This window comes from Linepithema humile, chromosome 1 (assembly GCF_040581485.1).
Source record: "Linepithema humile isolate Giens D197 chromosome 1, Lhum_UNIL_v1.0, whole genome shotgun sequence".
NCBI classification, from domain to species: domain Eukaryota; kingdom Metazoa; phylum Arthropoda; class Insecta; order Hymenoptera; family Formicidae; genus Linepithema; species Linepithema humile.
In genome coordinates, this window is record NC_090128.1 from 45,152,179 (window position 1) to 45,169,475 (window position 17,297).

At 31.8% G+C, this 17,297-nt stretch overlaps 1 protein-coding gene across 1 annotated transcript; it reads left to right on the plus strand.

Annotated features, from left to right (window-relative positions):
- Positions 1-5,246: 5,246 nt before the first annotated feature.
- LOC136997586 (fatty acyl-CoA reductase wat-like) lies at positions 5,247-12,286 on the plus strand. The gene is made up of 9 exons (XM_067348484.1): positions 5,247-5,534; positions 6,369-6,617; positions 6,849-6,994; positions 7,072-7,181; positions 7,446-7,638; positions 7,953-8,204; positions 8,549-8,806; positions 11,652-11,811; positions 11,939-12,286. The coding sequence occupies exons 1-9, from the start codon at positions 5,247-5,249 to the stop codon at positions 12,284-12,286; spliced, it is 2,004 nt and encodes a 667-aa protein (XP_067204585.1).
- The last annotated feature ends 5,011 nt before the right edge of the window (positions 12,287-17,297 follow it).

Sequence of the window (17,297 nt, forward strand, 5' to 3'; positions counted from 1 at the left end):
GCAACCTCTCCACCAATGAAAGACTTGCATTTATAGTAAAATAGTGATTGATCAACCCTGGGTCGTTCAAATCCTGTATAATCGAAAACGCTATTAATCTTAAGAGTTGATAACGTAGAATGCCATAAGGGCGTTTATACTTCCCTAGTCTTAATCTTAGTCTTAATCTTAATCTTGGAAAGATCCCATCTTTTAACTTTAGTCCCTAATGTCCTAAGGCCGGGCCAATGAGATAAGTCTGACGTCCGACGCAGCACGAAACCGCGCAAAATAATGGTTTTCGATCCGTGTATATTTAAAAAATTGTTCCTGATCGTATTCAATATTCAGCATATCTTTCATTAAAGAAAAGAAATGACCAGTTTCGTGTCTTTTTCGATTCAGTGGCCGAACAGCGTATCTCCGTGGTTTTCTTTTATTTTTTTTTTAATTTCTTAATAATACACATGCTGCATAGGCACTTGATAACAAAAGTGCCATTCCAAACATTAAAGTTTTTTGCCGCTGGCGATTCATTTTAACATTCACTATAATTTGCAGCACCGGGATCTATTACAATTTGTGGTTAGGTTAGGTTAGGTTTTGTTACATTTGCACATGCGTAGTCCGAATTTCCAGGGAAGCATAAACGAGTCCTTAAGATTAAGTTAAAGCCGAGAGCACAAGCTTTTACATAAAGCATAACGCATAAGCATAAGGAAATTGATTGGTTTATATATAAGCATAAGCAAATGCATAAGGAAATGGACCAATCAATTTCCTTATGCTTATGCGTTATGCTTTATGCAAAAGTCTGTGCTCCGGCCATAAGACTAATGGCCGGAGCACAGACTTTTGCATAAAGCATAACGCATAAGCATAAGGAAATTGATTGGTCCATTTCCTTATGCATTTGCTTATGCTTATATATAGACCAATCAATTTCCTTATGCTTATGCGTTATGCTTTATGTAAAAGCTTGTGCTCTCGGCTTTAGACTAAGATTAAGATTAAGACCGAAGCATAAACCAGCCATATATATAAGCATAAGCAAATGCATAAGGAAACGGACCAATCAATTTTTTTATACTTATGCGTTATGCTTTATGCAAAAGTCTGTGCTCCCGCCTTAAGCAAATGCATAAGAAAACGGACCAATCAATTTCCTTATGCTTATGCGTTATGCTTTATGCAAAAGTCTGTGCTCCGGCCATAAGACTAATGGCCGGAGCACAGACTTTTGCATAAAGCATAACGCATAAGCATAAGGAAATTGATTGGTCCATTTCCTTATGCATTTGCTTATGCTTATATATAGACCAATCAATTTCCTTATGCTTATGCGTTATGCTTTATGTAAAAGCTTGTGCTCTCGGCTTTAGACTAAGATTAAGATTAAGACCGAAGCATAAACCAGCCATATATATAAGCATAAGCAAATGCATAAGGAAACGGACCAATCAATTTCCTTATACTTATGCGTTATGCTTTATGCAAAAGTCTGTGCTCCCGCCTTAAGCAAATGCATAAGAAAACGGACCAATCAATTTCCTTATGCTTATGCGTTATGCTTTATGCAAAAGTCTGTGCTCCCGCCTATAGTATTAATGAAAGCAGAGTGAAGCCTATAAAAGTAAGTACAATTATTTGGTATATGGTTTCTAAAATAAAATATCTAAGAATAATGATATTATAAAGAAGTAGGATTTGTCATAAAATTTGTAATTCTAACCTCACATTGTTTTTAATAGTTTTATTTACAATAAGTTTTATTTATAATAAGTTTTATTTAAATAATTTTTATTTATTATTGTGATACAAACATTATTGTGATACTGAATATATAAGTAATAAGAATATATACTGTAATGATATGATTTTAAGTATTATTAGTTAATTTTTTTTTATTTTTCAATTAAAAATTTCTAGAAAAGAATAATATTAATTGTTATTAATTTTCTTGTTCTATTTCTTTTCAAATTATTATACTTTCTATAAGAATTCCTATTGGTTCCGCCATGTTTTTCCAAACTTTGTTTCGTCCAATAAAAATAAACACAAGCGTGGCCAGACTCTATATATAGGGACTCTACGCGAGCCCGAAAGTTGAGACGAGCCGAGATTATCGGATAACGGCTGAGCCGAGATTATCGAATAACGACTGGGCCGATTGAGTTGATAATAGGCTCAATCGATAGCGCATATCCAAATTACATAAGAAAAGTATGCTTGTTTTTACTGTAGGTGCTGTAGAAAAAAAGTTATAATAATCCAAAGTCGAAATGTTGAAAAAATTGTCGTTTTCCTAGGATGTCCAGCTAAAATGTCCAGTTTCCGATTTCTGACGTTAGATGCGCTGATGACGCTGAGAAGCCGCACGGCGCGCGTTTCAGTGTTCCGATTAGGGACCGGTTGTATGCGCATGTGCGGCTCTGCGCATGTGCGGTGATGGAGATCCAGTGCCGTTATATGTTGTGTTCATTGAAATATATACCATACTGGAACGAGCACGCCTTTGTTCTCGACCGGTCAGATGGAGATAGCTGTTCGGACCCGGATCTCTCTATCTAACCAACAGTTTTGGTCACGTGTTTACAACTACTATTAGTCGAGAGTAGACGAGATAGAAAGAGAAATCCGGTACCGAGTCACTGCCTTGTCTGACCGTTTTGTCGAATGGAGGGGGTAGCCTGTGCTCGTTCCAGTATGGTATATAGTTCAATGGTTGTGTTAATCGTATGGCGGGACGTTTTGAGGAGGTTAGGTGAGTACAAATAAGGTAAGATTTATTTATTTATTCAGAAATATGGAATCTATGGAGCCTAAAGCTAAAAAACCTAGAATTAGAAAATTTCAATCATCATGGGGCTTGTTCGTTTTAGCTACACTGGGGCTGCTCTGGGTCTGCTCTACACAGGATAATACAGGACAGATAAATAGTTTGTCCTGTATTATCTTGTTTAGAGCAAACCCAGAGCTGCCCCAGTGCAACTAAAACGAACAGGCCCATGGCTAGATGAAAATGTTTTTAAAGGATGGTTAGCTCCACATCCTACACTACATAAAGCATTGTGTACTGTATGCAATAAAGCCATCAGATGTTGCAAATCAAATTTACTTGAACATTCGCAATCAGACCAACATATTGAACAAATAAATTCTAAAAATGTTAACATTAATTTTTCGAATAATAATGATAATAGTAGTGTTACTCTTTCACATAAAGATAAAGTCAAACGCGCCGAGATCAAATTAGCAGCATTTTTTGCTGAGCATAATATTGCATTTTATTCCACTATTGAAAGATATCTGTATGATCCCTGAAGTTGTATCAGATCTTTCATTAGCACGAGATAAATGTACTAAAGTAGTTACACAAGTAATTGCAAAACGCGAGATTGAAAAAATCGTTACTAATTTACAAAAATGTAAATTTTCAATTTTAATAGATAAAAGCACAGATATTTTGGATAAAAAGCTTATGTGTGTCTTGTGCAATATGTTTCACCATTCACTAAAAAAGTAACGACTCAATTATTAAATTTATTGTCTGTAGACGCAACAGATTGTTCCGCGAATAAACTTTTTGAAATTTTTAAAAATATGCTAAATGAAAACAAAATTCCTTTACAAAAAATATTGTTGGAATGGCAAGCGATAATGCATCTGTAATGATTGGTTGCAATAATTCTTTTATGTCACGATTAAAATTAGAAATACCGGGTCTTGTCACGTTAAACTGTATATGCCATTCATCCGCGCTTGTAGCAAGTAGAGCATGCGAAAAACTTCCTGAGTTGTGCGAAAATTTAATTCGAGGAGTTAGTACTTACATTTCAGGTAGTGCAAAGAGATATGCAATTTTAGGTGAATTTCAGGCGTTTTTCAATGTGGAAAGAAATAAGATTTTAAAATTATCAAATACTCGGTGGTTGGTATTACATAAATGCGTTGTTAGATTATTAAATAATTGGGAAGTTTTAAAAAATTTTTTTATTTTGGCTGTAGTAGAGGATAAATTAAAATCTGCGGAAATAATGTTAAATTAGTTAAATGATAATTGTATTAAAGCATATTTATTATTTTTTAAATATTCGTTAAATTTTTTTAACGAGTTTAATGCTCTTTTTCAAGCTCGTAAAGTTTTAATACATACATTGTTTAAAAATAGCCAACAATTAATTCGCGAAATAGCACAAAATTTTATTATTCCAGAAGCTTTAAAGTGTATTGTTAATTTTAATATAAACGATAAGAAAAATATTAAAGATATTAATAATATATACTCACCCGAAAAAAAAGCGGTACACTGAAAATGTGGGAAAAATTCATCAAATTTCAACTGACGATAACTTTGTAAATAATAAAGATAGAAAGTTCTATAAAATATGGAAATGAAGCTAAAAATCTCTACTTTAAGAATCAATTTATTTCGATGTTGCAAAATAAATTTATTGAAAATGGCGGATGACAAAGCGCGAGCATGCAAAATTGAAAAATAATGGTTCGAGTTTGCGACGGTGCACGGTATAAACAAAAAATTGTAGCTTATTGGGATCAAAAGCGTACGAAAGTACAGAGTCTCCTCTTTAAAATGCTTTTTTATGCATCTCGATACGATGATTTTTCGCCGAGAGATTCGCATTTGAAGAAAAAGGCAGATTCTTACTTCAAATGCGAATCTCTCGGCGAAAAATCATCGTATCGAGATGCATAAAAAAGCATTTTAAAGAGGAGACTCTGTACTTTCGTACGCTTTTGATCCCAATAAGCTACAATTTTTTGTTTATACCGTGCACCGTCGCAAACTCGAACCATTATTTTTCAATTTTGCATGCTCGCGCTTTGTCATCCGCCATTTTCAATAAATTTATTTTGCAACATTGAAATAAATTGATTCTTAAAGTAGAGATTTTTAGCTTCATTTCCATATTTTATAGAACTTTCTATCTTTATTATTTACGAAGTTATCGTCAGTTGAAATTTGATGAATTTTTCCCACATTTTCAGTGTACCGCTTTTTTTTCGGGTGAGTGTATTATGATAATTCAAAGATGTATGTATTATAAAAAAGTCGATAAATATGGATATGTAAATTACGATACATAATGGGGGCCGTCGCGTAACACATTGCGAATTGAATATAAGATGAATCGATTGAATAACGAAGCTCATTTGTTAAGGTGGAAGCTTGTTAGCCGCTTACAGAAGGAGAAGTGATAATAAAAGTGTTCATATAAAGTGCACATCGAATCGACGACCACGAAATGGCTGTTATCGAATCGGAATGCAAATCTAAATCACGCATGGAACTCTCGCTGATGGAATCCTCATCGATAGAGGATTTGTCGGCGGTCAATAAGAAACTATCGCCGATTCAGGAGTTCTATCATGGCCAAGGCATCTTCATTACCGGCAGTACTGGTTTTTTCGGAAAATTATTATTAGAAAAACTTCTCAGATTGTGTCTGAGATTGGGCACCATTTTTTTACTGGTGCGGCCAAAAAAAAATAAAAACGTATCACAACGGATAGAAGAAATTTTTGATAATCCGGTAAGTCTTTAATCCTTTTCTTCTTTCCTTTAATCTTGTTCTTCGTCTTCATCACTGGTTTTTTTATCAGGCGGATCATTTCTATCGTCTAACGATATAATGTTATCGTCTATTTGCTCTTTTAATAAATCGTCTTGATCGGTAATTCGACGTCGTGCTGTCCGACTTCTTGTTAGTATTCTATCATGTGTAGGTGGACTGTGAATTAATGCTCTGTCTATTATTTGTTGATTTGGTTCATCTAATTTTTCTTGGGTAAATGGTATCGAATCTGTATTATTTTTAATTACATTTTTATTTTCTTCGGTGTCAGAAAAATGTAATTCGTAATTTTCTTCCTCGCTATCAGAAAGATGCGATTTGTAATAATCATTTTCTTCAGTGTCAGAAAGGCGTAGTTCATAATTATCATCTTTCTCTGAAGAATCGGAGAGATACAATTTATAATTATCTTCTTCTTCGTCAAATTTTCTTTGCGTTTTTTTTACACATGTAAAGCCAATCTAGTAACTGTTAGATAACCAAAAGAAATTCTTACCGTCCTTCGATAGTTTCATATTTTCATATTTCTTGGAATTGTTTAAGAACTTATGTAAATGTCATGTCTGATAATTTTATTACTTAAAGGAACCACTTACTTACAGTTTTTGAAGAGGCAGATCAAAACTGCAGAGCAAAACTCCTACCATTTGTTAAAAAAAAAATTAAAGTCGAAGATTTATTATGATATTAAATGATAAAAGTTATCGATTTTTATTAATTTTTTATAATAAATTTCTTTTAATTTAGTTAATGTGTAATTTTTGTGGATTTACCATTATTTACTTTATGCAGCTATTTGACAAACTGAAAGACGAGCAGCCGAATTTCCAGGATCGAGTAATCGCTATAACGGGCGATTGTAACCACCCAAATCTCGGAATATCTTCGGAAGATCGGGCTACTCTCATTCGAGAAGTTTCGATTGTCTTTCATATCGCGGCAACAGTAAAATTTAATGAGAAATTGAAATTAGCCGTAACAATTAATGTCGGCGGTACGAAAGACGTTTTAAATCTTTGCAAGGAAATTCCGAATCTAAAGGTATTTAAATATATTTAAGAAACAAAAAACGATAAGAATTACCTAAGAAGCATCTTACAATTATTTCATGATTTGTTATTTATTTATTTATTTATTATTATATTATTTATTATTTACAATTTACTATTTATTTATTATTTATTCAATCGAATGACTTTTCTCCGAAATTTAAAAGTTAAAATTTTATAGTAAAACAACGCGACTGATATTTTACTTGTTCAATTTCTTCAGTCATTTGTGTATGTATCAACCGCGTATGCAAACTGTCCACAAAACGTGATAGAAGAAAAATTTTACGACGCGCCAATGGATTCCGACAAACTACTCACTTTGATGGAATGCACGGATGATAAATTGGCCGAGTATATAACACCGCAGTACGTGAATTTTTCTTTGTTTAAATTTTCGAAAAGAAAAAAGCAAAAAGAAAATCTTATTTTTTTATTTTTTACAGATTATTAGGAAAATGGCCAAATACCTATACTTTTACAAAAGCGATGGCGGAGGATGTGATTAGGAAGCAGGCTGGTAATTTGCCAATCGGCATTTTTCGTCCTGTTATTAGTAAGCACAAGTTTAACATTTTTATTATAACATAAGTTAAAATTAATAATAATTTTTTTAAAAAGTGTCAGCAAATAGGATACACAATTTAAAAAATTATGAATTATTATTTGGATAAAAATGATTAATTATGTTAGTAATAATTAATGATTGTAAATATAGTAATTATTATCCCAAAATAGTAATTAATCTTAATAATAATACATATAGAGATTTGATAAATCTTAAGTTGAAAATGAAGGATTATTATTTTGTTACTTTCAGCAATTGCAACGTATCGGGAACCTATACGAGGTTGGATCGACAATCTATACGGTCCAACAGGAATTATTTTTGGTGCTAGTATTGGATTGCTGCGATCGATTCATTGCGATGGTTCGATAACCACAAATGTGATACCTGCTGATTTAGCAATCAACGCTCTTATCGCGTGCGCATGGGATACAGCTAATACAAAGTACGTTTGTCATCATCATTGTCTTTTTCGATGAATGAATATTATTAGATACAAATTAATCTCAATGCTTGAAAACGCAATTCGGCATTCGACATTTGACATTCTGACAAAAGTGTCATTAGACATATGGTTTTAATATTCAAGTCTTCATATACGTGATTAGGAAGCAAGTTGGTGGCTTGCTGATTGGTATTTTTCGTCCTGCTATTAGTTAGCATAAGTTTTATTTTATTATAACATAAGCTAAAATTAATAAAAATTTTACTACATTTGTAAACATGGTGATGTTATCTCTCGTTACGTCATTGTTTCAGATTAAACAACGATTTGCCTGGTGACATTCCGATTTATAATTACGTGTCTAAGGACAATCCGATAACCTGTAATAATATGAAAAAATTCTTTGAAGAGGGGCTTTTTGAATTTCCCTCCAAAGAAGCGATGTGGTACTATAGCTTTAGATTAACGAAGTACAGACTTGTTCATCTTTTTTTCATATATTTCTGCCACTTGTTCCCAGCTTTGTTGATCGACATGGCAACTTTTTGTCGAAGAAAGAATCCGAGGTAATAATCAAATCAAATCAAACACGACATAAAAAATCTATAGGATTTTTGCATATACAATATATCCTCAAAGCAATTTTCTGTTAAGAACAGTTGCATATATTTATTACACTATAAGAGAAAATAAATTCCATTAATGCTAATATTTATAGCAAGTAAAATAAAATGAGTGGTTTTTATATATTAGAATTTGTTTAAATCTTTAAAGTCGATCAAACAGTATTAAACCATTTAAAATAATTTAGAGCAATTTAGAATAATTACATGGAAAAGTAATTTATTTTTAACTTATATATTAATAATTGTTTATTTAACATTTCTTTATTATGGATTGTTTGTTAAAGATTGCTTCAGTCTTACAACAAAATACACACATCCCTAGATGTGATGGACTATTTCTACCAGCAAGAATGGACATTTACTAATGATCGAGTACGTGCAATGATTGCAAAGTTCACGTCCAATGATCGTAAAAACTTTGATTGCGATATAAAGAATCTCAATTGGAAGGTTCACTTCAAAAGGTACGCGCGCGGAGTGAGAGTGTATCTCATCAAGGATCCCCTGGACACTTTACCGCAAGCACGCGCCAAATGGCGAAGGTATGAAATTTTCAAAATTTTCCAAAAAACTATGCAAAAGCTTCTCTTTACTCATATACTCGATAACAAACTAAAAAATTACCGTTTAGTTTTTGATGGCTTTTATTTATATACATTTATTTCCGAATCGCAATTATGATAAAAATTGGTTTCGTAAAAGTATTGCAAAATTTTTAGCGTCCAATTTGAAGAAAAATTAAATCATATTTTTAAAACTTTATTTTATTGCGTTTCTTCATAAATAGAGAGTATAAAATACGGTACTCTATGTTTAATCTTTTAATATCCAATTAAAAATATATACAGGGTGTCCCAGACTTACCGTATCACCCGTTAATGGCAGATTCCTGAAGTCATTTGGAGACGAAAATCTTAATACCAAAATGTCGAGGCTACTATGGTATTTGAATGGGAAAGGCTTAAAGTTTACCAATCAGTTTATCAGAATTTCGCGCGCTCAGGGACATCGCATCTCTAAAGGACTCTTGCACAACACTTTATTCAATACGTTTTATTCACTTCACTCAGCTCTTATTCACTTTATTTACATTTACATTGACAAATGACGTTTCTCATGTCATGAGAGAAAATCAATACTATCGGTACGAAGTATGATCTGCTACATAAAGTGTTGCACAAGGGTCCTTTCGAGATGCAATGTCCCTGAGCGCGCAAAATTCTGACAAGCTGATTGGTAAACTTTAAGCCTTTCCCATTCAAATACCATAGTAGCCTCGACATTTTGGTATTAAGATTTTCGTCTCCAAATGACCTCAGGAATCTGCCATTAACGGGTGATACGGTAAGTATGGGAAACTCTATATATCTAAACTTGTGGATTATTCATATTACAGATTATATTGGTGCCATCAAGCGTTAAAACTTATATTGACTTTAATTGGCCTGACGTTCTGCTGGTTCATCATATCTATGGTCTTTAAATGTTTCAACGAAAACAAGTGACGCAGGTACGGTACAAGTAGATTTTTTAACTTTCTGCTTTATACATATGATTGAGACGATTATTTTTAATACAATTCTCTGAGAGAGAATCTAGTTGTGCTTTTTTCTTAAAAATAAAATATTATTTTCTATTAATTATTACTGTTTTACTCGTAAAGAGAAGGAACCTACATGAATCCATTCGAACAGATCTCGGGTTTAAAATTGATATACAAATTAGTAATGCAAAAAACTCTTGATTGATACCTTTACTTTCATCTCGTAAGCCGGGAATTCATCGTTGTCATCTACTAGTACAAAATGAAATTAATAGTTACAAATGGCTGAATTCAAGTGCATTTGAATTCAAGACAAAAAATAAGAATCAATTCTTCTTTCGATTTTAACTTACGGGATTTTATTACAAGATTAATAGCTTCCATTATGATGTTTATTTTCAATTTGATATCATCTATTTTAATCTTTTTCTGTATTTTGAATTTGAATCAACGTTCGTACCGAAGTTGTCAAGATGATTTTCATCGACATTATAGAATATTTCATAGTTGCAATTTTATTAATTATGTATAAATCATTTTATTATAATGTTTTATAATTCATTTATGCTTACAGTGGTAGACCCAGCGTAAAAAATGTGACAGAAATAAAACATGTGCTGACGTCATGCTGTGAAAACTGAAACGTAGTTGGTATCATACAGAGGCTGTAATATTAATTATCAACAACATATACAGCAGAAATCGATTATGATCTGTCTTCACATAACTAGAGAAATGTGCTATGTATAAAACAGAATCTGCAATATCAGTTACTGCAGAAACATAGCAGGAATCAAACACAATCTAGCATCGAAAAAAAGCATGTTTAAAAGAATTAATTAATAATTTCAGGTATTTCAAGATTAAATAAATATTTATGTAATATTATTTTTTGTAATATTTTTTGTAATATTTTGTAATAATATATATTTATCTTAATTTTATTGCACATTACCCTAATTATTAATTAGATATATAAATATATAAAATATTAATTTTACTCGATAAATAGTGTATTTATAAGAAGGCTCATTGATTGAAGATCCACTGTTGAGCAACAGAACAATTTCTAATTTGTCTTCGATTATATGTAAGACAGTGACAGATATTTTTCAGCGCGGTATAGCAATCTGTGTTTTCTTCGTTTTCAATTGTATCTGCGATCTCATTATCCTTAGGTGGTGGGACCGAGATAACAGCCCAATAGGCTTATTCTCTAACTTCTTAACGACAATGTCGCTATCGTTATATAGCGAATATTATCGCAAAAATATTTGTACATATCACGGATGCGGTATTTTCTATCGGGCTCCGGCTCTCGAGCCCCACCTACACAAGCGAGAAGCGCATACATGTGCTACGCAAAACGTTCTGCGCTACATGTATACTATACATGCAAAGAAATAATATACAATAAAAGTCAAACGACACGAAGCATATTTTCCTAAATACATTCCTAAATACAGATGTCAGTACGTGCGTTATACACGATCTCGTACGATATAACGAATATAAGAGTATTCTACCGCGTGTATATAAATTATTTAATATATAATTTAATTCAAAAACTCATACAGCAATATGTTCTTTATATTGAAATTGTTATTAATAATCTTACTAAATAAAACGAATGCGTATATCACGCAAAATATCGAAACAGTATTGCTGCCGGCATTCTACCCGACAGACGCAAAAGAGGTACGTGCGTTTTACTGCTTTATTTATTGCTCAATATTCAAAACATAATGCAAAAATTATCAAGTCGCTTCTTAATTGCTGACCAATTTATAGATATCTCTAACTGTAAAAGTTTTCGGACAATTAATTTCACTACACCTTCATAGAAACGATCAGATTGCATCGCCTGAGTATGAAATATGGCAATATCATATAAAAGGCGCTACAGAGAAGCTGTCGCAGTTGAAAGCATCGGATCCTTGTTTATATATTTACAAGGATCGCGTCAGTTCGGCGATTATCAACTTTTGTGACGAACGTGGATTGGTCGGTAAAATCATATATAAAACAAACTGTTCTCAAATTAAAAAATTTTTACATTTAATTTTTATTGCTCTTTTTTACATACATTAACATAAGACTCAAAATACAAATAAATATCTTTTTAATATAGGAAGGACTCATTTTTCTGAAAAACGACAACTTAGAGATTAGACCTCTGTGGAACGACCTTGTGTCTATGTCTTTAGTCGACGACATTTGCGTTGGAGAACAAGTAAATCTTTCATTCGGCATATCTCATCTTATTAAAAGATCATTGCAATATTCCGTCAATTCAAATCTTTATCATGTCGACAATTTTAAGCCAAAGCGACGTTACGTGCGAAATACAATACGAAAATTAACCATAAAACTGGCCGTTTTTCTGGACGCAGAAGCATACACTAGATTGGGGCCTATTGTGGACTACAATGAGAAAAAGTTGCACAATATGATATTAGCATACGTGAATCAAATTTAAGCTGTGTTTCATCATCCGAGTTTGGGTGTTTCTATCGATATTTCGTTGATACATTTAGATACTGTAAATTTACGAGAGAAATATACAGATTTTGGCGGCGAAATAACAAAAATGAGCAAATCGTTCTGCGACTATGCGGAAACTTACAATCCTCCATATGACAATAATTCACGTCACTGGGACGTTGCTCTTATCCTGACTTCAATAAACGTTTTTTTTTGGTCAAAGTCAGAAAACAAAACAGAACGGAAATTTTCCATCATGGCAAATTCTTCATTCCATGCAGTTTGTGAAATGGGGGAGAAATCTTGCGCAATAGTGGAATTCGCTGTTAATGATCGGACGATATCTGCGGGTTTTGGGTCATCTCTTCTTGCTGTTGAAGAGATCGGCCATATGTAAGTTTCTATTTACTTCTTTTACGTGTAAATTAAATTTAAATATTATATTTTATAAAAATGCAAAGAAAGATTAATATAAATAAAATCAATAAACATGACATGAAGAAAATTGAGCCACGCAAGTTATCCGAGTTGACAATTAGAATGTGACAATTCTCAAAGTTTAATTAAATTACAGTTACAAATGTTTTGGTCATTTATAATTTGACTATGTTCAATAAGTTACAATAATTTAAACCACAAAATTCTAATAATAAAATAAAAAATATTTTTATAAGATCAAGTAATTGTCAACATACAAATTAGTGGTCTAGATCTAAGATATCTCCACTCTTTCCAGAAATTTCCGCTATCACCCATAAAGATATTGAAGAGACTTCAATAATAGTTTACTGTAAATAAAAATAGTAACTATTTATATAGGTATAAATAGTTACCTAATATATATATATATAATTTATATATAATAGTTACCTATTTATATATTAGTTACCTAATACCTAATATGGCCACTCTTTAAAAAATAATATTTTTTAAACATAAAATAAGCGTGTGCAAAAGTATACTAATGCTAATTGTCTAATAAAAAAAAAATAAAAAAATTTTTTAAAAAGATATAGTTATCGTCGCATACATGTGATTTTTAAAATGTAATAAAGTAAAACAGTACGTACGAGTGAAATAAACTTTCCAATTTTTTAAGAGAAAAATTCTTTTTTTCTTAAGAACAATATATTGTAAACCAAAAATCGTAAGTACGACAATAAAGCATACTTTTAAAAATATATAATTAACAATTTAAGTTAATTGGACCAAAATTGATCGAGATGTGTTGCACATTATTTCGATAAACGTTTAACAAACGTAGATTTTAGAAGAAAACATATTCGATATAAATAGCAACTATTTGTTACTGTATAAATTGTAACATTCAAAAATTTAGATTTTTAACACATAAAAAAATGTTTTATTTAAATATACTTATTAAAAAAATTGCAAAATTACTCATTTTTGTGTGGTCAAAGTGCGCTCGTTCTCTAATTAACAGGAGTCACACAAAAGTCTTGTGAAATTCTAACTTTTTGGTTTGCGTATTATTACCGTCTTTTGCATTTTTTTTCTCAACTTTCTTTTTATGACTTCCCCGCTCTCATACTTTGTTCTATCTATCATCATTCTCCTTTCAATTCTTTTACACCACAGCTGACTTTTCGAGACATTGTCACTCAAAGTTACATTGCCTCTTAATAACAAACATATGCATTTCTAATTCCTGCTTCTATTTTTATAGATTTTGTCAATTTTAAACAAATTTAGATGTTTGCAATTTCAAAGCACCATTGTTCTGCGATGTTTGATGTTATTGCTTGCTGGTTTATTCTTACTATTTTCCAAACATGACTATTTTTAATATATTGCACATCTGATGGAAATAATATTGCGTTTTATCAATTACTTAATATTAAAAATATTTTAGATTTATCAGAATTTTGTAAAAAATGTAGAGAAATACAAAAAGGTATATAGAACAAACAATAAGTAAAGAGCAATAAGTAAGAGCAAAGAATAGATCTTATATAGGTTAAAATTGAAATACGATGATGTGAACGAAGAAGGATGAATGTGATTAAGAATATTTCTGAACCAAGCTCATTTTCGGGGCCAAATGCTTGAAAGAAATGAAAATACTGTTATTAGAAGCTTGTGTGTTAAATTATTGAAATTTACTAAAGATTGTTAAATTTATAATAAAAAAATTATAATTATACAATTTAATTGTACTTTGAGAATTGTTACATTACAATTATTAGCGGAATTATTATTGGCAACTTGCATGCCTTGATACTCTTTCAAGTCGTATTACCGATATGATAAAAAAATCATTTCTTTGTACAACATAAAGATAAGAACAAAAAAAAAGTATAAAGAAATTTTATTTTTTATGTTTCAATAAAAAAGTTCTTCTAACATAAATGATACAATACATAAAAATATAATAAATAAATTGTTACGAAGTAAAGCATATTGTCAATATCCATAATTTATCTGTTAAATAGTTTAGGAATGGATTCCAGTTTAGAAACGTGTCCAAGGTTCAAGCGCATACATTCAGATGAGAAGTACATCAGAAACCAGACAACATGGGCCAAGTGTTGCCGTCCAGTGGCTGAAAACCTCTGGAACGAAAAACCGTGCCTTCGAGATCGTACGAGATCAAAAAACTATGAATACGAAAATAAATTGGACCATTCGCGTTATCACGATTTACCCGGAAGAGAATGGACCGCCAAAGTACAATGCGAGTTATTTTTGCTCGACAAAAATGCGAATGTAGTAACGTTGCTTGATATATGTCGAATCTTACAATGCGAAACGCCAATTTTTTCAAGATATAATAATTTCTTCGCGGGACCAGCACTGGATGGTACATGGATGGTACACTGGATGGTCTTTTTTTCTAAAGAAATCTAAGAAAAGACTGATTTTTTAATTAATTTTTTTTTAGGCACTTATTGCGCACCGGGAAAAGAATGTCGTAGAGGAGAATGCGTGCCCGTTATCGAACCGCCATACATTTTCAAGTATTGTGACAAAGATAATTGGAGTGAATGGGAAGAAGGCACCTGTCAAAGCGGTTGCTTGAAGATTTCTAAAGGTGTAATAGTCAAACGACGTTATTGCAAACATGGGATTTACAAAACGCCGAATTACAGAGGTTTATATTACGACGTAGTCCTGTGCAATGACTCGACGCTTTGCTTTAAAAATTGTATGACAATCGAGCAGTTTACAACCGTGAAATGCACTTTGTTCAAAAGAAAGAAAATGCTTAAAAACTTAACGGTAATCCTGAAAGAAAAACCGGAAAGTCAGGCCCTTCATGATTTCGAAAAGCCGTGGAAAGCCTGTACTATATACTGCCAACAAAAAAAATCACCTATTTTTTACGCACCTTGCTTAGAAATGCTCAACTATGGTATCAATCCATATTTTCCAGATGGAACATGGTGTCACACAGACGAAAATGGTCAGAATTATTATTGTCGTCAGTATTACTGTCTGCCGGAAAACTACTTATTCGAAGAATAATTCTCGAAATGCTCTAAATATGTGTGGACAACAATACAAGAGAAAATAAAATTGCAAACGTTTGCAAATCAGTTTAAAATTGTGTTTGTAATTCATTTAGTAACTAATTTCACCTTTTATTTTGTGCTATAAATCCATTTGTTGTTTATTAAGCAAATTTATACAAAATTACGTAGAATTAACGATATTGAAATCATATTTCTTTGATTACTGTTAGAAAGAACTAAAAGAAACAAATTATTAGTTACTAATTATAAAAAGAGAATACAATAGGTTTGAAAATTAGTGTTCAGAACTAGTTCAGCATATTGTAAAGTGATTTTTGTGATTGATGCCTGTTTTCAGCTCTTTTGTCGCGTACGCCATCTAATAGCTAATTACACGTTCTAAACCAACACTGTTATCCTAAGTATCACTCTTCCCAAATTCAAGATTCGAAAATAAAGATATTTATACATATGTACATGTAGCAAAGAGATAATATACCATGAAAGTCAAACGATACGAATCGTATTCTTAAATACAGATGCCAGTACGTTCGTAATACGCGATCGCGTAAGACATAACAAATATACGAGTATTTTAATGTGCACATAAATTATTTAATATATAATTTAACATTCAAAAACTCATAAAACAACATGTTCTTTATACTGAAGTTGGCGTTAATAATCTTATTAACTGAAACAAACGCGTATATCACGCAAAATATCGAAACGATATTGCTGCCGACATTCTACCCGACAGACGCAAAAGAGGTACGTGCGTTTTACTGCTTTATTCATTGCTTAATATCCAAAACATAATGCAAGAATTATCAAGTCGCTTCTTAATTGCTGACCAATTTATAGATACCTCTAACTGTAAAAGTTTTCGGACAATTGATTCAACTACACTTGCATAGAAATCAGACTGTATCACCTGAGTATGGAGTATGGCAATATCATATAAAAAGCGCTACGGAGAAGCTGCCGCACTTGAAAGCATCGAATTCTTGTTTATATATTCACAAGGATCGTGTCAGTTCAGCGATCATCAACTTTTGTGACGAACGTGGATTGGTCGGTAGAATCATACATATATAAAACGAATTGTTCTCAAATTAAAAAGTTTTTACATTTAATCTTTATTGCTCTTTCTTATATCAACTTTCTTATATCAACATAATATGCAAAATACAAATAAATATTTTCTTAATATAGGAAGGACTCATTTTTCTGAAAAACGACAGCTTGGAGATTAGACCTCTGTGGAACGACCTTGCGTCTATGTTTTTAGTCGACGACATTTGCGTTGGAGAACAAGTTAATCTTTCATTCGGCATACCTTATCTTATTAAACGATCACTGCAATATTCCGATAATTTAAATCTTTATCATGTCGACAATTTTAAGCCGAAGCGACGTTACGTGCGAAATACACAACGAAAATTAATCATAAAACTGGCCGTTTTTTCTGAACGAAGAAGCATACATTAAATTGTGGACTACGATGAGAAAAAGTTGCACAATATGATATTA